Raw genomic sequence first — 26,193 nt, forward strand, 5'->3', positions numbered from 1 at the left:
ATATGAACGTTTGCATGAGAGTGTGCATAAATACATGCACAGCCATGACCATACGCACTCACAGTGCAAAGTGGTGGAATAGAGGAATGGCTTGTCAAGCGTAGGATGGGGTAAATACAGTGCATTCGGAAATTATTCAGACCCCTTGACTTTTTCCAAATGTTGTTTCGTTACTCTCTCATTCTAAAATGGATCAAATACAATACCCCATAATGACAAAGCAAAAACAAGTTTTTAGAAATGTTTGCAAATGTATAAATAAAATTAAAATAAAAACGTATTTACGTAAGTCCGTTGCTAAATTTGGCTTAGGTGTATCCTGTTTCCATTGATCATCCTTGAGATGTTTCTACAACTTGATTGGGGTCCACCTGTGGTAAATCCAATTGATTGGACATGATATAGAAAGACACACGGACTTGAACCCGATCAAACATCTCTGGAGAGACATGAAAATAGCTGTGCAGTGACACACCATCCAACCTGACAGAGCTTGAGAGGATCTGCAGAGAAGAATGGAAGATACTCTCCAACGCTTGTAGCGTCATACCCAGGAGGACTTGACGCTGTAATCGCTGCCAAAGTGCTTCAATAAAGTACTGGGTAAAGGGTCTGAATACTTATGTAAATGTGATATTTCAGTTTTGTATTTTTACTACATTTGCAAAAATGTCTAAAAAACTGTTTTTGCTTTTGTTATTATGTGGTATTGTGTGTGGATTTATGAGGGGGAAAAAACAATTTAATCAATTTTAGAATAAGGCTGTAACATAACAAAATGTGGAAAAAGTCTGAATACTTTTCAAATGCACTGTATATATTGAAAATGTAAAGAGTAAAAATGTCATAATATTTCAAATTCATTGTATTTCCATTGTGAATTCATGCAACATACCTTGACAGTCATATCATTTGACCACATCAGTGTATTTCCTACAATAATAATCCATATAAAGAACAGTATTTGTTAAATTGGAGGCACATGTGAAAGTGAAACACCACTATAAAAGACTGAGATAATGTGATATCGAATGAGAGGCTGATCTTGCTCTGTTGGAAGATTTGGCACACTCTGCATTTCACAGAGAGAGGGGTTTTAGAGACAGGTGAGACTTTTTTTTGCAGAAAGTATAGATTGGCTCATCAGATATTGCTTCCCAAAACCAATCTAATGGGGTTTTTGCGAGGGTTTAAGACCTACTTTAAAAAGGCAAGCACATGCCATTCCGGTGCACATCCAAGTGATCTCCACCCTCAGGTTTTTGGCAACGGGCACTTTTTAGCGGGGGTTTGCCTGTCGGCATCTCACAGCCCTCGATTAGCCAATGTTTTGGATGCAATCATCGGAAAAAGGAACTGTAAATTACCATACACCATCGCACAACAGGTTGAGTCCAGAGGAGTTTCTTTGCCATCCAAATATAAACGGAGCAATAGACGACACCAACATCACCATAAGAGCACCATCCCAAAACGAGTTCAACAGAACAGGCCACTCTTAATGTGCAGGTGATAGGTTATGTGATGCGCAAAAGATTGCAAATGGCGCTGTTGAACGTGGTGGCAATGTGGCCAGGTGGTACGCGCGATTTGTTCATTCTGCAGATCAGCAAAATCTGCCTTTTTTTGTTTGCGACTTTGTATTTCATCGTAAGGCATTGTATATTTCCCAAATGGTTTATAGGGAGGATTTATAGCATAAATTATTAATTAGGGGTGTTTCGAAATGCAAATAGCCAAGGTTGCGCACAGAGCACCAAGGCTGAGAACAATTGGTATTTAACAATGGTTATCTCTTGCTGGTGTGGGTGTGACGCTCACAGGAATGTTTGATACGAAATTCTAAATTCCATTCACAAGTAGTATTTTAAAATAGTTTCTACACGATATTGGTAAAGAGGCCCCTGGTGATGTGTGTGGGACTGATTCAGCTTTCTCATGTCGGACATCACAAACAACATAGTCTCACAACATAGTCTCACTTTGGAAAATAATATTGAGTAGGATCTAAGGACATGTTACTTTACATGTTACTTTTCTGGTCCTCTCGGTTACCTCTCCTACATCATCATGTATCTGCATTCAATCCATTGTTTCAATGACCTGATGCCTCTCAGTTGAAGTAACTATTGGGGTCTGAACCAAATGAAGAGTGAAATACTATTTCCTAGTTGCTATATGTACACTTAGTTTCCTCTAGCTATCGCTCAGTGCTGCTGAGCGATGTATGTTGTGGTTCTTGGTTCAGTCAGCAGATTTAGTTAATGAGTTCCTACTCATGTTTCTCATTTAAAAAGCTATTCATTTGTCTGTTATTCCTCCTGAATACATATCGTACACAGATAGAAATAGACAGGAAGAGAAACAGATGAAAAGAGAGAGTGAGTGTAAGAGAAAGAAGTCTCTTAGGTAACATAGGACTTCCATCCTAGCCATATGCCATGACCCTCATTGGCTCTTCTCTGAGCAATGTAATCTTCGCAGGGAAGTCGATAGGTAATCTCTCTTTACCACCCTCTTTTTCTCTCTCTCGCATTCCGTCCCTCTCTTATTCTCTATTACCATCTAACGCCGAGATAGAGTAGTGGAAGCTCGTGGGAGGCTAGAATGACAGACAAATCAAATCAAATGAAATCAAATTTATTTATATAGCCCTTCGTACATCAGCTGATATCTCAAAGTGCTGTACAGAAACCCAGCCTAAAACCCCAAACAGCAAGCAATGCAGGTGTAGAAGCACGGTGGCTAGGAAAAACTCCCTAGAAAGGCCAATACCTAGGAAGAAACCTAGAGAGGAACCAGGCTATGTGGGATGGCCAGTCCTCTTCTGGCTGTGCCGGGTGGAGATTATAACAGAACATGGCCAAGATGTTCAAATGTTCATAAATGACCAGCATGGTCGAATAATAATAAGGCAGAACAGTTGAAACTGGAGCAGCAGCACAGTCAGGTGGAAGTTGAAACTGGAGCAGCAGCATGGCCAGGTGGACTGGGGACAGCAAGGAGTCATCATGTCAGGTAGTCCTGGGGCATGGTCCTAGGGCTCAGGTCCTCCGAGAGAGAGAAAGAAAGAGAGAGAAGGAGAGAATTAGAGAACGCACACTTAGATTCACACAGGACACCGAATAGGACAGGAGAAGTACTCCAGATATAACAAACTGACCCCAGCCCCCCGACACATAAACTACTGCAGCATAAATACTGGAGGCTGAGACAGGAGGGGTCAGGAGACACTGTGGCCCCATCCGAGGACACCCCCGGACAGGGCCAAACAGGAAGGATATAACCCCACCCACTTTGCCAAAGCACAGCCCCCACACCACTAGAGGGATATCTTCAACCACCAACTTACCATCCTGAGACAAGGCTGAGTATAGCCCACAAAGATCTCCGCCACGGCACAACCCAAGGGGGGGGCGCCAACCCAGACAGGATGACCACAACAGTGAATCAACCCACTCAGGTGACGCACCCCCTCCAGGGACGGCATGAGAGAGCCCCAGCAAGCCAGTGACTCAGCCCCTGTAATAGGGTTAGAGGCAGAGAATCCCAGTGGAAAGAGGGGAACCGGCCAGGCAGAGACAGCAAGGGCGGTTCGTTGCTCCAGAGCCTTTCCGTTCACCTTCCCACTCCTGGGCCAGACTACACTCAATCATATGACCCACTGAAGAGATGAGTCTTCAGTAAAGACTTAAAGGTTGAGACCGAGTTTGCGTCTCTGACATGGGTAGGCAGACCGTTCCATAAAAATGGAGCTCTATAGGAGAAAGCCCTGCCTCCAGCTGTTTGCTTAGAAATTCTAGGGACAATTAGGAGGCCTGCGTCTTGTGACCGTAGCGTACGTGTAGGTATGTACGGCAGGACCAAATCAGAGAGATAGGTAGGAGCAAGCCCATGTAATGCTTTGTAGGTTAGCAGTAAAACCTTGAAATCAGCCCTTGCTTTGACAGGAAGCCAGTGTAGAGAGGCTAGCACTGGAGTAATATGATCAAATTTTTGGGTTCTAGTCAGGATTCTAGCAGCCGTATTTAGCACTAACTGAAGTTTATTTAAGGCTTTATCCGGGTAGCCGGAAAATAGAGCATTGCAGTAGTCTAACCTAGAAGTGACAAAAGCATGGATTAATTTTTCTGCATCACCACATCTGCCTGTCTCTGCTTTGGAGCTCTTTAAAATTTAATTTTGTACGCTAAGATTGTTTATCATATATTCCAGGGGGAGTGGGGTAAAGCTTCAGACCCCGCCCCATCGTTTTATCCCAGTTAAGGGACACAAAGGTAACCATGGGACTAAAAATATTCAGAAAGACCTCTCTACGCACACACACACACACTGCACGGCAGACTACGAGGGAGTAAGAATTTTGTGGTAAATTAGGATCTTGGTGGTGTGATGGGGATGTCGATATGTAAACATCAGGCTTTTGGTGTGGATGGTGGAAATAGCTCAAACAAGGCAAACTGTTTTAATGAGGCCTTTTGGAGGGGACTGTGAAAATGAACAGTATATTCCCTTGCCAACTTGGAACTGATGCTGAAGATCATTATGTAGTTTTGAGTGTAAGGTGTTTTGACATCCTTTGCATAGTTTAGTGTTGTGGAGTTCTGTTATGGATAGGTATAAACTAGATAAGCCTGCAGTTACCATATCAGTGTCAATAGCTGTCATAAACTATAGTCGTCACAGCAGCATTTCCTTTCCAAGAAGAAGAACATTACAAAATCATTAGTAATTTATTCATTTGTGTTTCTCTACCTTTCTTAATTCAAAAGGCAATCGCACATCTGAATAACCTTCATTGCAGGTGCATGGTAACAGTTGAATAAGATGAGAAAAGATAAGAAACCCGCACACTACTCTTGCTAGTATCACTGCTCTTCATTAAGCTTTACGTATCGGCCTCAAGGCCTTCGCCAGAGCTCTTCTTGAAATACAATCCTATATGGAGAAAAAAATCGTGCTAGGTTAAAGTGTAACGATCTTCGTCTTCATCGGATGAGGAATAGGAAGGATCGGACCAAAACGCAGCGTGGTAAGCGTCCATGATTATTATTATTATTATTCACAGAACACGAAAATACAAAATAACAAAGTGAATGTAAGAAATTAAAATCAAAACAGTCCTGAAAGGTGAAAACACAAAACAGGAAACAACTACCCACAAACACCAGGTGGGAAAAGGCTACCTAAGTATGGTTCTCAATCAGAAACAATGATAGACAGCTGCCTCTGATTGGGAACCATACCAGGCCAAACACATAGAAAAGAAAACATAGAAAAACAACGTAGAATGCCCACCCCAACTCACACCCCGACCAAACCAAAATAGAGACATAAAAAAGGAACTAAGGTCAGAGCGTGACACAAAGTTAGTCATTTTGTGTTGATCTCTGCACTAAGACACATGCGGGCATGCAAGTGCACTCTAAATGTATTGTAAAGTGTTACAAATAAACACATCTATTGAAAATAGTTTTAGACATTACAGTACATCTTGTAGCGTTCTTATCTCCTTCATGTGTTATCTGCATGTCACAAAGGACATGGCTGTGTTCTTTTGTATGACCTTTGTATGCGGAGCTTTGTGTAGTAGAAGTGTTTAGTAAAGGGCCTGGAGAGAGTTCTCTGTGGTACCCAGAGGACCTGCCCACTCATGGGGAAAATAGCCCCATGTGAAGCAGGGAGAAAGCAGTGACATTTAGCGTGCGCACACACACACACACACACACACACACACAAACACACACACACAAGCACACACACAAGGACCAAATGAATATGGACGTGTTAGACTAGATTGTAATAGACATTGACCAGGTGCAAAGACAAGCTGATCTTCATCATCATACTTTTTAATTTAATTTATTTACAACTATTTCACTTTTATTTAACCAGGGAGGCCAGTTGAGAACAAGTTCTCATTTTCAACTGCGACCTGGTCAAGCAAAGCAAAGCAGTGCAACAAAACAACAACACAGTTACAAATAAACAAATGTACAGTCAATAACACAATATAAAAGATCTATGTACAGTGTGCAAATGTAGAAGAGTAGGGATGTAAGGTAATAAATAAGCCATAGAGGCAAAATAATTACAATTTAGCATTAACACTGGAGTGATATATGTGCAGATGATGATGTGCAAGTAGAGATACTGGGGTGCAAAAGAACAAGAAGATAAATAACAATATGTGGATGACGTAGTTGGGTGTGATTGGCTGTGTACAGGTACAGTGATCGGTAAGCTGCTCTGACAGCTGATGCTTAAAGTTAGAGTTTAGAAGACAACCGAATGTTGCTTTCTGGCATGTAGCTTAGTGATTATGAGCATTAGGCCAATAACCATCCCTGAGCCGACTAGGTGGAAAATCTGTTGATGTGCCCCCGAGCAAGGCACTTAAACCTAATTGCTCCTATATGTCTCTCTGGATAATGACTAAAATGTCTAATATCCCACCCACACACCAAATTAATTCCCTATAGAAACACAGAAAGATCATTACACTGTCTTTGGAAGTCAGAGAACCAATCAGACTTTCTTTGTACAGTGATTAAGTATGAGTAAGAGAGTCCCCTGTTTTGCAGCATAATCTGAAGGTCTTCAAGAAGAAGCAGAGGCTGGACCATGACAACAGAGTTTTGAGGGATAAAGGAACATCAGATCATCACTATCCTGTTGTCTGTATTTTCTATTTGGACATACAGTAGTGTTTGTACACTCACAGAGTATGTTCTGTCCTGAATGTATTGACATTGATCGCTAGATGTTTCTGTTTAGGCTTATATTGGCGGTAAATGATAGACAAAGGCTTCTCACAGAATCCACATTACTGGCATTGATCCTGCTTTGTACACTGCACAGTAGGCATATATAAACAAATGTGTTTACCCAAAGTATACTTTCATTGAAACATTCTTACCATGCTTTCCACAACCACTGATACAGTATACAGTGCCTTCGGGAAGTATTCAGACCAATGGACTTTTTCCACATTTTGTTACGTTACAACCTTATTAAAAAAAAAAATCTCAGCAATCTTCACACAATATCCCATAATGACAAAGTAAAAACAGGTTTTTAGAATTTTTTGCAAATGTATTACAAATAAAAAACAGATACCTTATTTACATAAGTATTCAGACCTTTTGCTATGAGACTCGAAATTCAGCTCAGGTGCATCCTGTTTCCATTGATCATCCTTGAGATGTTTCTATACGTTGATTAGTCCACCTGTGGTAACATAAATTGATTGGAACTTGATTTGGAAAGGCACACACCACTCTATAAAAAATCCCACAGTTGACAGTGTATGTCAGAGAAAAACCAAGCCATGAGGTCGAAGGAATTGTCTGTAGAGCGTTTTGTCAGACAAAACACAGGTTTGTGTCGAGGCACAGGGAAGAGTACCAAAAATGTTGGCAGCATTGAAGGTCCCCAAGAACACAGTGGCCTCCATCATTCTTAGATGGAAGAAGTTTGCAACCACCAAGACTCTTCCTGAGCAATAGGGGGAGATGGGGGTTGGTCAGGGTGGTGACGGAGAACCCGATTGGGGATAGGAGAATCTTTCAGAAGGACAACCATCTCTGCAGCACTCCACCAATCAGGCCTTTATGGTAGAGTGGCCAGACAGAAGCCACTCCTCAGTAAAAGGCACATGACAGCCTGCTTGGAGTTTGCCAAAAGGCACCTAAAGACTCTCAGACAATAACAAACAAGATTCTCTGGTCTGATGAAACCAAGATTGAACTCTTTGGCCTGAATGCCAAGTGTCATGTCTGTAGGAAACCTGGCACCATCCCTATGGTGAAGCATGTTGGTGGCAGCATCATGCTGTGGGGATGTTTTTCAGAGGAAGGGACTGGGAGACTACTCAGGATCGAGGCAAAGATAAACAGAGCAAAGTACAGAGTGATCCTTGATGAAAACCTGCTCCAGAGCACTCAAGACCTCAGACTGGGACGAAGGTTCAACTTCCAACAGGACAACGACCCTAAACACACAGCCAAGACAAGTCTCTGCATGTCCTTGAGTGACCCAGCCAGAGCCCGGACTTGAACCCGATCGAACATCTCTGGAGAGACCTGAAAATAGCTGTGCAGGGACTCTCCCCATCCAACCTGACAGAGCTTGAGATGATCTGCAGAGAAGAATGGGAGAAACTTCCCATATACAGGTGTGCCAAGCTTGTAGCGTCATACCCGAGAAGACTGGAGGCTGTAATCGCTGTCAAAGGTGCTTCAACAATGTACTGAGTAAAGGTTATGAATGCTTATGTAAATGTGATATTTCAGTTTCTTATTTTTTATAAATTAGCAAACATTTCTAAAAACCTGTTTTTTCTTTGTCATTATGGGGGTATTCTGTATAGATTGATGATTTTAAAAAATTATCTAGAACAAGTCTATAACCTAAGAAAATGTGGAAAAAGTCAAGGGGTCTGAATAGTTTCCGAATGCACTGTATACACAGCATGAAAAACATGTATTTTCAAACTACGCAAATAGATGTTTTTTACTTCCTCTTTTTTTCTCACTCTTTCAAACCCAACAAATCATGTTCAATTTGAGAGAAAAAGAAACAGGGAATGAGCGAGGGAGCACTCAATATTTCATAACGCTATCAGCGTTCAAAGTTTAGAGTTGGGCTTGTGATGAAATCCCCAAGTCTTAAAATAACCCGTGGCTAAGAGTTTTGATCTCCCATTCCTCTTTCTTGTTCTCCTCTCCAGGGTTACTGAAGTCCTTCGTTGTGAATGGAAGTTGTAAGGTCTCCTGCACTGGGAGGTCCACTCTGTTGCACAGGATTTTACACCATCCAGACAATAGACAACACCACAGTATACGATTGTGTGTCATATTAAAGCAGGGAAGGATCTCTTTTATTGGCACAGAACAAAGACTCCCAAGGTCTTATCTGACCTTTTGTATGAATGGGTTTGTGTGAATAGTGGACTACTGGGAATAGTGCTAAAAGGGATTAGCTGTGTGAAATTAAGTTTTACTGTAATGAGTTAATAAATTAATTAAAATTTCCTGGTCTGATAGAAAGTGGAAGAAAGTATGTGATTGGAACAAACCCAACAAACCAAATAACATTTTTTATAAACATGATTTGAAACAAGCTAATAAGAAAAGTGTTTTATATTAGTTTTGAAACATTCAGCCCACCATTATTGTAATAGGCTGTAGGCAGCAGGACGGCCATGAGAGAGGGCATGCTGCATATGGAAGACTGAGCTATGCTCTGTGCAGATACAGTCCTGGTGTCTGGCCTGAGGCCAGCTCTCTTGTCCTGTCAGCTTGGTCCCTGGGCTGCTACCAAAGAGCTGTCAGTTCTTTGTCCAGCTAGCAACTGTGATTAAGAACTTAACAGTAAAGACAACTTCTACTTCCCCAGTGAGGTGCAAAGGTAGCCAGAATAGAGCGAGGGTTGATATTCGTGAGGGGATTGGGATTCGGTGAGGTGGTTAAACCAATGGGATGTGTGTTATCTGCTTTCATTGGCTGTCATTCTGTCAAACTGACATTCACGTCGTTGTATTAGTTGCATAATACATTGAGTTGCACTAGCTGAAGCACATTGAAGGACAAGGATTTGTTTCCGTAAAATATTTGAGAAATAACTTTTCACACAGTAGATGTTGTATTTTTTTCTCAGATGAACATAATAATGTTTCTGTTTTATTTGTAACCCTTGCAGTGCATTGTCGTTGGCACCACCGTCAATGTCTACATCATTATCTCCATTCCCATCATCATTATCATCATCAATGTCATCACCACCAACTCTAGCAATCAGCATATATTGCCATGATAAGTTGCTCAGTCCGTACTCCCTCAGTATGGTTGCAAGCTGTGCGACTGATGTAGCATTTAGATAGAGGACCCTGTTACTATGCTAGAGGCAGCTCTTGTTGCCTTGGTGACCAGCTCATCTATTTGTATGGCCAGTTCCCTGTGCTTCTTAAAAGTGAGTCATGTGTGCCAACTACGGTGATTAGATTTGTCATCACACACCAATTTGTGTTTTCACTGAAGATAATAGATTGTTTAATTATATTGCTGACACTCCCTCTCCCTTCTCGCCTCACTTTCCCTCTCTCTCTCAGTTGGCAACTTGGGACTCAACTCGTGGGCTGAACGGTAGTCTAAAGGAGAGTCGTATAGAAAACGGCATGCAAGGAGTGACGGTCAAAGTGGTAACATTACTGGTAAGTGCCTTCTCCCTACCAACTCACTGCCATCTCCCTACCAACTCACTGCCATCTCCCTACCAACTCACTGCCTTCTCCCTACCAACTCACTGCCATCTCCCTACCAACTCAATGCCATCTCCCTACCAACTCACTGCCATCTCCCTACCAACTCACTGCCATCTCCCTACCAACTCACTGCCTTCTCCCTACCAACTCACTGCCTTCTCCCTACCAACTCACTGCCATCTCCCTACCAACTCACTGCCATCTCCCTACCAACTCACTGCCATCTCCCTACCAACTCACTGCCTTCTCCCTACCAACTCACTGCCAACTCACTGCCTTCTCCCTACCAACTCACTGCCAACTCAATGCCATCTCCCTACCAACTCACTGCCAAATCAATGCCTTCTCACTGCCAACTCAATGCCTTCTCCCTACCAACTCACTGCCAACTCAATGCCATCTCCCTACCAACTCACTCCCAACTCAATGCCATCTCCCTACCAACTCACTGCCAACTCAATGCCTTCTCCCTACCAACTCACTGCCAACTCAATGCCATCTCCCTACCAACTCACTGCCAACTCAATGCCATCTCCCTACCAACTCACTGCCAACTCAAGGCCATCTCCCTACCAACTCACTGCCAACTCACTGCCATCTCCCTACCAACTCACTGCCAACTCAATGCCATCTCCCTACCAACTCACTGCCAACTCAATGCCATCTCCCTACCAACTCACTGCCAACTCAATGCCATCTCCCTACCAACTCACTGCCAACTCAATGCCATCTCCCTACCAACTCACTGCCAACTCAATGCCATCTCCCTACCAACTCACTGCCAACTCAATGCCATCTCCCTACCAACTCACTGCCAACTCAAGGCCATCTCCCTACCAACTCACTGCCAACTCACTGCCATCTCCCTATCAACTCACTGCCAACTCAATGCCATCTCCCTACCAACTCACTTCCAACTCAATGCCATCTCCCTACCAACTCACTGCCAACTCAATGCCATCTCACTACCAACTCAATACCAACTTTGATGCTATACTCCGCCTGGTCACTATGTCAGTTCTTGTGTAGTAGGATTAGGACATAATGTGAGGTCTTCTTCTCCATCTGGCTCTGTAGATCTTACGAAAAGTCCGGCCCTAGCCCTTTGAGGGCCCGAAGCAACATTTTAGTGGCCAAAATTGTCATCTTGACTTATGGTAGAGAGACATTTTTGCACTTTTATAGCTAACTTCCTGCAGTTATTCTACTAATTTTGCAATGACTTATGCCATGTTAATATGATATCTGAGTGAGAGTGACTAACATAATCAATGGGGGACCTCCGGAGGTCAGGGCCCCTGGGCACGTGCCCTGCGTTCGGAATTCAACCATCATTACTACAAGTTTGTGGTGAAATCCTGCACTTCTGCACTACATTACGAACACACGAGCTGTCAGGAAGGAGGAAATAAATATCGCTCTTCTGTCTCTGTGTAATAGCTCTCGGTTGGCGCGGCAGTTTTGACGGTGTGCGCAACTGTTTGCAGAAGTCTTGTTTATTTTCGCCGCACTTAGTTTCTGAACGTTTTAAGTCAGGTCGCCGTGTACAGCTCTCCTGTGTGTTTAGAATCTGTTGGGACCGCTCTTTCCATTGATTGCATGGATCGTTAGCAACATTGTTGTGGAGTTTTTATGAGACAAACTAAACTAACCAAAGTGTGTGTCAGGCGGAGGAAGGTACGAATGAAGCTTCAACACTGGAGTAGCCTTCAACAGCTAAGCCCTCTCTCTTCTCTCTCTATTTCTCTCTTCAGTCCTTTACACTGAAAAAAATAATTCTCTCATTGTGCTGTGCTCCTTTTTTTCTTGTGCTGCTGTGGATCTGTTGCACAGCAGTACTTACTGTAAGGGAGGTTGCGTGTGAGTTTATCATTTGTTAAAATTTTTTGAACTGTATTGATTTTTTGTGGGACTACTGAAATTTGGTTTATACAGTCATGCTCCACTCACTCCTCCACTGGGAGGTAATACAGATGATTGCAAATCTCGTATGGTTGATAACTGGGTTCTTTCTGGTCAGTTTTGTCTATGAAGTTGCCTCTGAGTTGCTCTAACATTCTTATTGTATGAGGTATTATTGGTTGGTTTACCTCTGTGCTGTGACTGGTGTTCATGTGGTGTGTGTTATCCATTCTCTCCACTGGCTACCTGGAAAACAGGTAGGGCCAGTGACTGACATAACTAGAGAAAAACTGCTGATGTACAACCAAATTCCGAAATTGTGTATTCTACTAATCTAACCCTCAACAGTAAATTGAAACCCCGACTGAGTTCTTAAAAACTAGCAGCCACGAGGGCCCTAAGCAGTCATTTATGTCACTTAGTGGCTAGAGCCGGCCCTGATCTAGGACATCAGTAAGACATAAACTCCAACCATACAGCTCTTCCTTAGCTGCTGGTCCAGTAACATTCTGTTCTCTCTCTTCACACAAGATTTACCTGCTCCATATTTATTCAAATAAGTTCTGCTCGGCTTCCTCTTGGCAGTGCCATTTAATCATGTCGTTTTTCCAGTCCACCCCAGCAGCTTTCCTCCTCAACTCACTTTTCCACCCATTCAGTTCAGCCCTGACATTCTCTCCCATAAAGAAGAGCCATGGTTTACCGCAGTAAATTTAGAGTGGTATTTTCTGCCTGATGAAGTGTCACATATCCACAGTAATGGGTGTTACAGGTCAACAACCACCCAGAAGACTTGTTATGAAGATGAAGTTTGACTTAGAAACTACAGCTAGTCTTCAGAAAGTTGTCACACAAAAGTCCTAAATGACAAAAATACTGTTCTCCCTGTCAGTTGAACTGGACCAGTTAATGAAACTAGGCTGGCCTTTTGGCAAATGATGGGACTGTGATTTAATGCACACAGACACAACTCTGTAAAATGTACAGTAGTGTTTTAACTTTTGGCTACACAAGGATGTTGAGCCAAGTCATGTAGTTAAAGTGAAGTTGTACTTCTAAGCCCAACTGATGTCTTGTTATTTATGTTATCCAACAGGAGGATCCCTTTGTGATGGTAGCTGAGAACATCCTTGGCCAACCTAAACGCTACAAAGGCTTCTCCATCGATGTTCTGGATTCTCTGGCCAAGATTCTGGGCTTCAAGTATGAGATCTACCAGGTGGCTGATGGGAAGTATGGCTCTCCTACCTCAAATGGCTCCTGGAACGGCATGATCGGAGATCTCATCAGTAAGGTAAGTCTGTCAATCACAACTGGAGTTTGTACTGTTGATCGATGGTTTGCTGTTGACTGCTCTGGGGACATCATCTTGCATATTGCTGCAGTTCTCTCAGCCCTTGGAAGCTGACTGTAGTGGAGTAGAGTCCATTAGAGTTTGGGCCTTCTCGGAAAGATACTTCACCGCACATGTTCTTCAGTGTGATGGCTCGCTTTTTTGACAGATCTGTTATGGCCAAATTATGTTTGCATCAGAGTGGGTCACTATAGTCTGGCCATCAGGCTGACAGTCAGGCTGCTCCAGGCAAAGCAGTCCCACCAGTGCAGGAGGGACTTCAACTCAGCAGGCTGACAATGCTAACAGTAGGGGAGTGAGTGGGCAGGGGGGGAGTGAGTGTGCAGGGGACAATTATATCACCCAATGGAGTAGAGAATAACCAGTAGAAATAAGACTGTTGGTTTTTTTACGATCGTTTGCACAATGTGCAAGTCCCTGTCATTTCCTGTAAGTGAGCTTGCTGCAGAGAATGTAGCCCAGGTGGGCTACTTTTCAGCCCTTCATGCTAACGATAATCTGCGGACAACATCACTTAATGGAGGGAGAACTTATCTTTGATTATGGCCTTGAGTTAGAGAACTAGTGTTTAACCCAACAATCCAGAAATATGATTTGTGTCATAGGGTCCCACTCTAGCGGCAGGTGTCCAAAACCATGCCATTACCAGAGTGGTGACAATGCTGTGAAATGAGGGGAAAACAGGTACACCACCACTGGACACGAGCAACATATGATGGTGTACTGTAACTCTGTCATTTGAGATTACATTTTACAATAAAGCTTTACAATAAAAGGATTTAGTTGATTGCCATGTGGAATGTCTGACCTCTAAAGGTCTGCGTTAGGGCCAGGGACCTCATTATCACAATACTTAGGTGCCAATATGATATGTATTGTGATTCTCACGCTTCTTTATGTATTGTGGTTCTCACACTTCTATATGTATTGTGATTCTCACGCTTCTATATGTATTGTGGTTCTCACACTTCTATATGTATTGTGATTCTCACACTTCTATATGTATTGTGATTCTCACACTTCTATATGTATTGTGATTCTCACGCTTCTATATGTATTGTGATTCTCACACTTCTATATGTATTGTGATTCTCACACTTCTATATGTATTGTGATTCGATACTGCAATTTTTTTGGGCAATTTGATGTTCCAAACTTATTGCTCACTATATGTCTGCTGCAGAGAGATGAGAGAGAACATGAGAAAACATGGTCTCATCAATAGGGAAATAGAAGTGCTGAAAACATGTTGGCTCACTGTTTAAAAAGAAGATGGAGAACAAGCTATAGGATGACAAATACCAGAGTTTTGACGCAGGTACAGCTGACTAGCGCTAACTAACCCTACCTATAGTATAACTACTATAGTATAACCATACCTATAGTATAACTTCAATAACTTCAATAATATAACCCTACCTATAGTATAACTACTATTTGCATACCACCTTGGCTTGCTTCTGAAGCTAAGCAGGGTTGGTCCTTGTCAGTTCCTGGATGGGAGATCAGATGCTGCTGGAAGTGGTGTTGGAGGGCCAGTAGGAGGCACTCTTCCTCTGGTCCAAAAAATATCCCAATGCCCCAGGGCAGTAATTGGGGACACTGCCCTGTGTAGGGTGTCGTCTTTCGGGTGGGATGTTAAATGGGTGTCCTGACTCTCTGAGGTCATTAAAGATCCCATGGACTTATCGTAAGGGTAAGGGTGTCCTGGCTAAATTCCGGTGTCCTGGCTAAATTCCCAATCTGGCCCTCAAACCATCTCGGTCACCTAATAATCCCCAGTTTACAATTGGCTCATTCATCCCCCTCCTCTCCCCTGAAACTATTCCCCAGGCCGTTGCTGCAAATGAGAACGTGTTCTCAGTCAACTTACCTGGTAAAATAACAGATAAATAAATATAGTATAACCCTACCTATAGTATAACTTCTATAGTATAACCCTACCTATAGTATAACTTCTATAGTATAACCCTACCTATAGTATAACTACTATAGTATAACCCTCCCTATAGTATAACTTCTATAGTATAACCATACCTATAGTATAACCCTACCTATAGTATAACTTCTATAGTATAACCCTCCCTATAGTATAACTTCTATAGTATAACCCTACCTATAGTATAACTTCTATAGTATAAACCTACCTATAGTATAACTTCTATAGTATAACCCTACCTATAGTATAACCCTACCTATAGTATAAATTCCATAGTATAACCCTACCTATAGTATAAATTCTATATTATAACCCTACCTATAGTATAACTTCTATAGTATAACCCTACCTATAGTATAACCCTACCTATAGTATAAATTCTATAGTATAACCCTACCTATAGTATAACTTCTATAGTATAACCCTACCTATAGTATAACCCTACCTATAGTATAACCCTACCTATAGTATAACTTCTATAGTATAACCCTACCTATAGTATAACCCTACCTATAGTATAACCGTACCTATAGTATAACCCTACCTATAGTATAAATTCTATATTATAACCCTACCTATAGTATAACCCTACCTATAGTATAACCCTACCTATAGTATAAATTCTATAGTATAACCATACCTATAGTATAACCCTACCTATAGTATAACCCTACCTATCGTATAACCCTACCTATCGTATAACCCTACCTATAGTATAAATTCTATAGTATAACCCTACCTATAGTATAACTTCTATAGTATAACCCTACCTATAGTATAACCCTACCTATAGTATAACCCTACCTATAGTATAACTTCTATAGTATAACCGTACCTATAGTATAACCCTACCTATAGTATAAATTCTATATTATAACCCTACCTATAGTATAACCCTACCTATAGTATAACCCTACCTATAGTATAAATTCTATAGTATAACCATACCTATAGTATAACCCTGCCTATAGTATAACCCTACCTATCGTATAACCCTACCTATCGTATAACCCTACCTATAGTATAAATTCTATAGTATAACCCTACCTATAGTATAACCCTACCTATATTATAACCCTACCTATAGTATAAATTCTATAGTATAACCCTACCTATAGTATAACTTCTATAATATAACCCTACCTATAGTATAAATTCTATAGTATAACCCTACCTATAGTATAACTTCTATAGTATAACCCTACCTATAGTATAACTTCAGAGGATTGTATTTTTTTATTTTGTATTTTATTTGACTTATTTTTATTTATTCATTAAATACAAATTGATACTTGGAGTCAAATATTGATATAATATCATCCAAAAATAATATTGCGATATATAAATGTATCAAATGTTTTCCCATCCTTTTCTGCACGGCCTTCTGTTGTGTGAAATAGAACAAGAAGTGTGAAAGAAAGAAATAACAGAGGGCAAAATCTTCGCTTTCATTTCAAGCCCATACAAAGAACAAACGAAAAAGCCACAACACAGACATTTTACAATGTTATTACATCCACTTTTTTCTGTGACTTTGGCCTCAAGATAAAATGAAATGGCAAACATCAACAAACAGATTATTATCTCTGAACCCACATCTTAAATGTCATGGCTGTAACTGATGTATCTCTCTATCTATCCACAGCGAGCAGACTTGGCAGTATCAGCCATCACCATAACTCCAGAGAGGGAGAGCGTGGTGGACTTTAGCAAGCGCTACCTGGACTACTCCGTGGGGATTCTGATGAGGAAGTCAGAGGAGAAGATCAATATTTTCTCTCTCCTGGCGCCCTTTGACCTGGCTGTGTGGGCGTGCATCGCAGCCGCCATCCCCGTGGTTGGGGTCATGATCTTCATCCTGAGGCGCGTCCAGTCAGTCCGCTCCCAGAATCCCCCAGGGGGACACCAGGCCACCTCTGTGTCCACCTCCCTCCAGAGCGCCATCTGGATTGTCTACGGAGCCTTTGTACAGCAAGGTGAGCTTGGTAATGGGGCATCAAAAGAAAATAAATAGGGTACACCAGCATCTTGCAGCAAAGTTGCTTCATATATAGTGAAATGCTTACTTGTTACAATATCACCAACAACAAGACTGCGACTTTTTACCATTGTGGTTCCTCAGTCCGTCGAATAATTTTGCATGCCCAATCTTTCAGTTTTTGATTTGTTAAAAAAGTTTGAAATATCCAATAAATGTCGTTCCACTTCATGATTGTGTCCCACTTGTTGTTGATTCTTCACAAAAAAATACAGTTTTATATCTTTATGTTTGAAGCCTGAAATGTGGCAAAAGGTCGCAAAGTTCAAGGGGGCCGAATACTTTCGCAAGGCACTGTATATACAGAACCTGTCAAAGGTTTGGACACACCTACTCATTCCAGGGTTTTTCTTAATATTTAACATTTTTCTACATTGTAGAATAATAGTGAAGACATCAAAACTATGAAATAACACATATGGAATCATGTAGTAACCAAAAAAGTGTTAAACAAAATATATTTTATTTTAGAGTTTCTTTAAAATAGCCACGCTTTGCCTTGATGACAGCTTTGCACACTCTTGGCATTCTCTCATTCAGCTTCATGAGGTAGTCACCTAGAATGCATTTCAATTAACAGGTGTGCCTTCTTAAAAGTTAATGTATGAATTAGTTTTGTTGTAACAAGGTAGGTGTGGTATACAGGAGATAGCCTTATTTGGTAAAAGACCAAGCCCATGTTATGGCAAGAACAGCTCAAACAAACAAAGAAAAATGACAGTCCATCATTACTTTTAGACATGAAGTTCAGTCAATCTGGAAAATTTCAAGAACTTTGAAAGTTTCTTCAAGTGCAGTCTCAAAAACCATCAAGCACTATGATGAAACTGGCTCTCATGAGGACCGCCACAGGAAAGGAAGACCCAGAGTTACCTCTGCTGCAGAGGATAAGTTCCTTAGAGTTACCAGCCTCAGAAATTGCAGCTCAAATAAATGCTTCACAGAGATCAAGTAACAGACACATCTCAACATCAACTGTTCAGAGGAGACTGCTGAATCAAACCTTCATGGTCAAATTGTTGCAAAGAAACCACTACTAAAGGACACCAATAATAAGAAGAGACTTGCTTGGTCCAAGAATCATGAGCAATGGACATTAGACCGGTGGAAATGTGTCCAAAATTGAGATTTTTGGTTTGCAGAGTATGTGAACGGATGATCTCTGCATGTGTGGTTCCCACCGTGAAGCATGGAGGAGGAGGTGTGATGGTGTGGGGGTGCTTTGCTGGTGACACTGTCTGTGATTTATTTAGAATTCAAGGCACACTTAATCAGCATGACTATCACAGCTTTCTGCAGCGGTACACCATCCCATTTGGTTTGCGCTTAGTGGGACTATCATTTGTTTTTCAACTGGACAATGACCCAACACACCTCCAGGCTGTGTAAGGGCTATTTGACTAAGAAGGAGAGTGATGGATTTCTGCATCAGATGACCTGGCCTCCACAATCCCCCACCCTCAACCCAATTGAGATGGTTTGGGATGAGTTGGACCACAGAGTGAAGGAAAAGCAGCCAACAGGTGCTCAGCGTATGTGGGAACTCCTTCAAGACTGTTGGAAAAGCATTTCAGGATACTACCTGATTAAGAGAATGCCAAGAGTGTGCAAAGCTGTCATCAAGACAAAGGGTGGCTACTTGGAAGAATCAGTTTAACACTTTTTTGGTTACTACATGATTCCACATGTTATTTCATAGTTTTGATGTCTTCACTATTGTTCTACAATGTAGAAAATAGTAAAAATAAAGAAATACCCTTGAATGAGTAGGTGTGTCCAAACGTATAACTGGTACAGTGCATAACCAGACATAAAAGCAATCAAAGTAGCTTTTGTTATGTCCCTATGAATGCCACACATACAGACAGCAGCACAGAGGGGTTTCATTTGAAGCATGGAGCCCATTTTCCGCTATAGCATTTTAAGGGTTCCTTTGACTGAAGGAATATCAGGTATTTGAGTCTGATCTGGATCCAGGCATCTAAGATATGAATAACTGGCTCCTTCAGCAACCCCTGTCAAACCCTCAACAACATCTATCAAAGTATGGCACTTTGCCGGCAAAATTTTTAAGCCGAATCGGCAACTATATTTTGGGTAAGCTTGATCCTTGCATTTTTTCCTTTTCACTTGTTGACCTTGGGCACTTTGTGTTTCACTCAGGGGCATAGCATATCTGTCTCTCTTTAGAGAATGATGCAATTGTGTTGATAAATATGGATTCTACTGTAGAGTGGAGGATTGTGACAAGGTGTAAATCTTTATAATGTCATTCTAAATCTTGGCAGAGCTTTCTTGTAATATATATTTATACATATAAATATATATATATATTACAAGAAAGCTCTGCCAAGATTTAGAATGACATTACTTTTGTATATATAGTGTGTGTATACAATATATATATATATATATATATATATATATATATATATATATATATATACTGTATACACACACTATATAAACAAAAGTATGTGGACACTCCTTGAAATGCGTTCTCTGGAGTGATGAATCACGAATCCATATCTGGCAGTCCGATGGACAAATCTGGGTTTGGAGAACGCTACCTGCCCCAATGCATAGTGCCAACTGTAAAGTTTGGTGGATGAATAATGGTTTGGGGCTGTTTTTCATGGTTTGGGCTAGGCCCTTAGTTCCAGTGAAGGGAAATCATAACCCTATCGAACACCTTTGGGATGAATTGGAACGCCAACTGTGAGCCAGGCCTAATCACCCCACATCAGTGCCCAACGTCACTAATGCTCTTGAGGCTGAATGAAAGCAAGTCCCTGCAGCAATGTTCCAACATCTATTGGAAAGTCTTCCCAGAAGAGAATTATTATAGCAACAAATGGGAGACCAACTCCATACTAATGCGCATAATTTTGGAATGAGATGTTCGACGAGCAGGTGTCCACATACTGGTCATGTCGTGTGTGTATATATATATATATTTACATTTAAATAAAAAAAGATTTGACCCTATGACATTGTGCCTTTAGATCATGTTCCACAAACGCCTCTCGGAGACAAATCTCCTTGAACCTCTTGACCTTGGCATAAGTGCCTCAAAGCCAATTTAATTAAGCTCACTGAGGCTTGAACACAATATTACTCCGGTTGTCTTCTTTTTATAAACAGTTCTAAGGTATATCATTGATAGTGACACTTGGAGACAAATGAATGGGCTTTTTTTCTCACACCCTGAATCTCTCAGATGACATTTCTGTGGTTTTAGTCTTCAAAATCAGAATTCACATAGATATTTCCTCATTTTCTTCCTGTGTAGTTAAACAGAGTGCTTAGACCTCTGCTACAGGGAGAGAGAGAGACGGATATGAAAAAGCTTGTCTCGTAGATGGATCTTCCTCTAGCTGCCTGGGCAAACAGTGGCATTGTGAACGAAAAGCCGTTGGTAGATGGAGGGTTAAAGAGAGCAAGCTCAAAATTGAGACAGAAATGGACAGAGAGAGAGAGATACAGTGAGACATTTAGAAATAGTGAGATGAAGTATCTTGATACAGAGACAGGTGAGAGAGAGCAGAAGAAATGATTGACATTTTCAAGGGGTCCTGAAAAATACAGAAACATTATAAATATACACCAGATCAATAGAACCAACAGGCTAAAATATAACCGACAGAACAATGGTGCAATAAGTTGCGATATCACAAACAATAAATCTAATCAGCATAATGTTATTGTTCAAGACTTCATACAGTACAATATATCTTATGTTGTTGTGTTCCCAGGGGGAGATTCCATCCTGGGTTCTGTGGCGTTGCGTATCGTCATGGGCAGTTGGTGGCTCTTCACACTCATTGTGTGTTCCTCCTACACGGCCAATCTGGCAGCCTACCTCACTGTGTCCCGAATGGACAACGCTGTACGGTATGTTATCAACAGTTTTCAACCCTGTTGCTCAGTGTATCCTTCCATATTCAAGACTCAGTGTCTGATGTCATGATTTCCTGGTGGTAGGATACTGGTATGTCTTGCCTTTTCAGGCATTGACCTGAACTGCCAATTCCCTGGTGTTATTTGTCTTTGTGGGTTAGATCTCACCCATGTATGTGGATTTAGACATGCCAAAAACTCAAGTTGGGCAGGCTGTTGACATAAATTTGGACTAGGGCTGCATTTAGACAGGCAGCCCAACTCTGATCTTTTTTTCGCTAATTGGTCTTTTGACCAATCAGATCAGCTCTGATAAAGATCTAATGTGAGAAAATCTGATTTGATTGGTCAAAAGACCAAATGGCGGAAAGAAGATCAGAATTGGGCTGCCTGTCTAAACGCAGCCTATGACACACAATTGTAATTCATGACCCACTCCTTATAACAAGTTTGCTCTCCTCAGTCCAAATGTTATTTGTCAATAAATCCAATTTAGCACACTCCTTTCCTGAAGGGCAGGCGGAGAAGTGTTTGATTGTGTTTAGTCTGTCCGGTGTCGAGCAAATAGCACATGTGGGTTACAGGGAAGAATGCTAAATAGATATTTTATATAATGGCTTATTGTTCAAGAATCTGTACCCACAATCACAGTGCCCATTAGTACAAGACTGGAATATTAGTGGACAAAGTCTTTCTTCTGCTCAGATGTAATGAGTGTGTCTCTGTACAGATGTGGAGAGTGGAAGTAACACAGTCAGAAGATGGATAAGATTACAGAAGATATATTTATATTGTCTTGGGGCCAAATCCAGTCTCGAGACGGCAGGAATGATTTCAACAATAAACGCTATCAGCCCCATCAGCCAACATTTGCTCGCTTTAATCATTCCATAAACTCAATGTAATGAATATTGGTGTGATAATTCCCTCGCGTTCTCTATTGAAAGAAGATAGACTGTAATCACCATGCCTCAGGGTGAAGAGGTGACATTAAAGGACTGGGATTCAATTTATCGCTTCAGATTGTTGTCGCTCTGCAGAACAATATGACAAACTCTTCTAATCTTCACACTAATTGACTAATTAACTCATGTATCATAGTAACCAGGGTTTGTTTGTTGGGCAGACAGTTGGCAAGTTATTAGCTCTGGGCTTGAGTACAATCAAATATGCACTGAGGAAAATCTGCACAGCAAAATGTCCCTTTGAATCAACCCTTAGAGAAATCACACCAATATAAACAGTATTTTGTCACTTCATGATAGCAAAATGGTCAAGAATGTTTTTTGCCAAAACATTTCCTTAATGCTCCTTTAAGGAATTGAGACGCAAGTATTCAGCGGAGCCCATCTCCTGATATTAGCACATCCATAAAAATGTGCACTACAATTGACAACCAATTTATAAAATCATCAGCACCTAGACAAGCACCTTTAGACTAGAGCCAGAGATTACAGTAAGTCATTTAGCACTGTCAAGCTGATGTGATTCCTACAACACATCAGAAGGCATTAATGGCATTAGAGACAAAGACATAGGAGGAGAGGGTGGGGGGAAAGGGGGAGAGAATGTAGCAGTGCCCCCCTGAAATGGATTTGAATCTCCACTCAACCATTACACCTAATGACGGTGTCTGCTGTATTGATGTTGGCTTCAGGGGGGTTGAATGGAGGGGAAGCAGGGAGTGCATTAGGAAATGGGCATAGGGCGTATCAGATATATGTGCCACACCAAAAAAAATCAGACACACAATAGGTGTTCCATTAGCAAACTGTCAATCACTTTCCATAGTGTTTTTAAAGGAAGCATGCCCACAGTCCATTGTTTGATGATTCAGTTATACAGTATGTAGGCATACGTGTGATATCATTAGCAAACTACACATGACATTGAATTGTCAAAATGAGAGAGAAGCAAAATACACTTTCATGTTTTTGTAATGTGTATATCTCTCGTGTTGCTCTCACCTGTCCAGTTCTCTTACTGTAGATCCTGGAGGGGGGGGGGGGGGGGCACAGAGAAGGGAAGAGAGATACTGGATTTGATTCCACAGTCATTGTAGCTAATAATTCTGCCTTATCTGAAGGATCTCAGTTTTTCTGCCAATGATGTACTGTTCATGTTACAGAACTCTACGTGGAGGGACATGGAACATAGAAGCAACAGTCCAATCCAGACTCTCGTTCATGAATAAAAAAACTGAAAATAGAACTGAAATAAACTACAATGCAGCCTATCAGGTCTAGTGATAGGGATTAAGAAATACGTCAGCATCCTTGCCAGATAGTTGGTCTAATGTCATAGTCTCGAAATGTGCAAATGGATTTGCTGGTTCTTAAGTAATTGGAGGGAACACAATTAAATATGCTTAGCGTAGCTGAGACACATACAAATGTGAGTGTTGGTTGGAAATGCACAAACAATTCTCAATGACTCATACATTGCATAACGTAAATTCTCAGGTAAGTATGTATTCCATAATTCCATAATAACAAATGCTAACTAAATGTCACTGTGACATGTTTTAATTCTTGTGACCTGTGCATCAATCTAAGTAGCATAATAAAAAAATCCCCCAAAATCCCCATCAAAATCCGTCAATTTAAGCTACAGTTATCAGGACTTCTGCATCTGTAGTGGCAGGTGGTGCTTGTCAGACCATGAGACATCCTGAAAATCAGTCTCTTCACAAAAGCGTCTGGAGCCTCTGAACGGTTTGGCCTACAAACCACAGTATTATGAAAAGGGGAGACTCTCACAAACACGTTCTCCGTTTTGCTCTACGACCCCCACAAGTGTCACGGGACTCGTCTGAAGTCGGTAATGCTGATGTGCCAACTTCTGACTATAGGGTCTGAACCGTTTGAGCTACAAACTAATACGACCCCACTATGGAAAGGGGAGATGCTCATGAACATAATGGTGTTCAATCGTTTTGTTCTATGACCCCCAAGTGTCACGGGACTCGTCCGAAGGTAACCCATAAAAACAAATGGAAGTGTGGAGGTAGTTTTGTGCCAACAAAAATAAGGGGTTAAATATATGTGGGTGTTGTTTAGCACTCTCACAATTCATTGTGACAGTAGCTCTTATTTTCAGCAGTGTTTTTATTTCTGCCACCGCAACAGGCCAGCAAGAGAGTGAGTTGTAGTTGCAATCTAACAAAGAAATCATTATGAATAACACTGAAGAAAAAAGTCAGTTAACATGGACAGTCATGGACACGTGTTCCTAGGCCGTCATTGACAATAAGAATTTGTTCTTAACTGACTTGCCTAGTTAAATATAGGTCAAATAAAAAAAAATTAAGGCGGTACAGGCAAAGGGCTACTTCCTGAAATTCTCACGTGATGTGGCACCAAAAAAAAAAGTGTTTGATGTGCCAATGCCATTCCATTTATTCCATTCCAGCCATTACTGTGAGACTGTCCTCCCCAATTAAGGTGCCACCACAGCCTGTACTACAGCAACACTTAATTAAAGACTGAAGCAAGTACATGGTTGCTTTAGGCAAGGTGTTGGTGCATTCAGAAAGTATTCAGACCCCTTGACTTTTTCGAAATGTTGTTTGTTTGGATTAAATGTTTTTTTCCCCACATCAATCTACACACAATACCTCATAATGACAAAACAAAACAGTTATTTTTGTATTAATTTTTTTGCAAATGTATGAAAAATAAAAACTGAAATATCACATTTACATAAGTATTCGGACCCTTTACACACTACTTTGTTGAAGCACCTTTGGCAGCGACTGCAGCTTCGAGTCTTTTTGGGTATGACGCTACAAGCTTGGCACATCTGTATTTGTGGAGTTTCTCCCATTGCAGATCCTCTTAAGCTTTGTCAGGTTGGATGGGGAGCGTCACTACACAGCTATTTTCAGGTTCAAGTCCGGGCTCTGGATGGGCCACTCAAGGACATTTAGAGACTTGTCCCAAAGCCACTCCTGCATTTTCTTGGCTGTGTGCTTAGGGTCATTGTCCTGTTGGAAGGTGAACCTTCACCCCAGTCTAAGGTCATGAGTCCACTGGAGCAGGTTTACATCAGGGATCTCTCTGTACTTTGCTCCGTTCATCTTTCCCTCGATCCTGTCTAGTCTCCCAGTCCCTTCTGCTGAAAAACATCCCCACAGCATGATGCCTCCACCACTTTGCTTCACCGTAGGGATGGTATTGGCCACGTGATAAGCGGTGCCTGGCTTCCTCCAGATGTGACGCTTTGCATTGAGGCCAAAGACTTAAATCTTGGTTTCATCAGACCAGAGAATCTTGTTTCTCATGGTCTGAGAGTCCTTTTGATGTCTTTTGGAAAACTCCAAGTGGGCTGTTATGTGCCTTTTACTGAGGAGTGGCTTCCGTCTGGCCACTCTACCATAAAGACCTGATTGGTGGAGTGCTGCAGAGATGGTTGTCCTTCTGGATGGTTCTCCCCTCTCCACAGAGGAACTCTGGAGCTCTGTCAGAGTGACAAAAGGATTCAAATCATTGCACCCAAACTGTTCGTGTGCATCAGCGAGCGTCTTCGTGTCCAGACGCTAAAATAGAAATTGGTTCTATTTGTGACGCTCAATGTGCTGCATGTCCGGCCTCTCAAATCAAATCCAATTGTATTGGTCACATACACATGGTTAGCAGATGTTAATGCGAGTGTAGCGAAATGCTTGTGCTTCTAGGTCCGACAGTGCAGTAATATCTAACAAGTAATCTAACAATTTCACAACAACTCCATTATACACACAATGTAAGGGGATGGAATAAGAATATGTACATATATTCTAAATATGGATGAGTGTT

General features: G+C 41.4%; 1 protein-coding gene across 1 annotated transcript in view; it reads left to right on the forward strand.

Annotated features, from left to right (window-relative positions):
- Window positions 1-26,193, forward strand: part of LOC109888803 (glutamate receptor ionotropic, delta-1) — a 339,173-nt gene that overhangs the window by 298,184 nt on the left and 14,796 nt on the right. The window contains exons 9-12 of the mRNA XM_031823618.1: window positions 10,112-10,213; window positions 13,263-13,460; window positions 17,105-17,435; window positions 21,253-21,391. Coding sequence (XP_031679478.1) covers window positions 10,112-10,213; window positions 13,263-13,460; window positions 17,105-17,435; window positions 21,253-21,391 — 770 coding nt within the window. The remainder of the gene's footprint in view (window positions 1-10,111; window positions 10,214-13,262; window positions 13,461-17,104; window positions 17,436-21,252; window positions 21,392-26,193) is intronic.

Source organism: Oncorhynchus kisutch, linkage group LG4 (genome assembly GCF_002021735.2).
Source record: "Oncorhynchus kisutch isolate 150728-3 linkage group LG4, Okis_V2, whole genome shotgun sequence".
Classification (NCBI taxonomy): domain Eukaryota; kingdom Metazoa; phylum Chordata; class Actinopteri; order Salmoniformes; family Salmonidae; genus Oncorhynchus; species Oncorhynchus kisutch.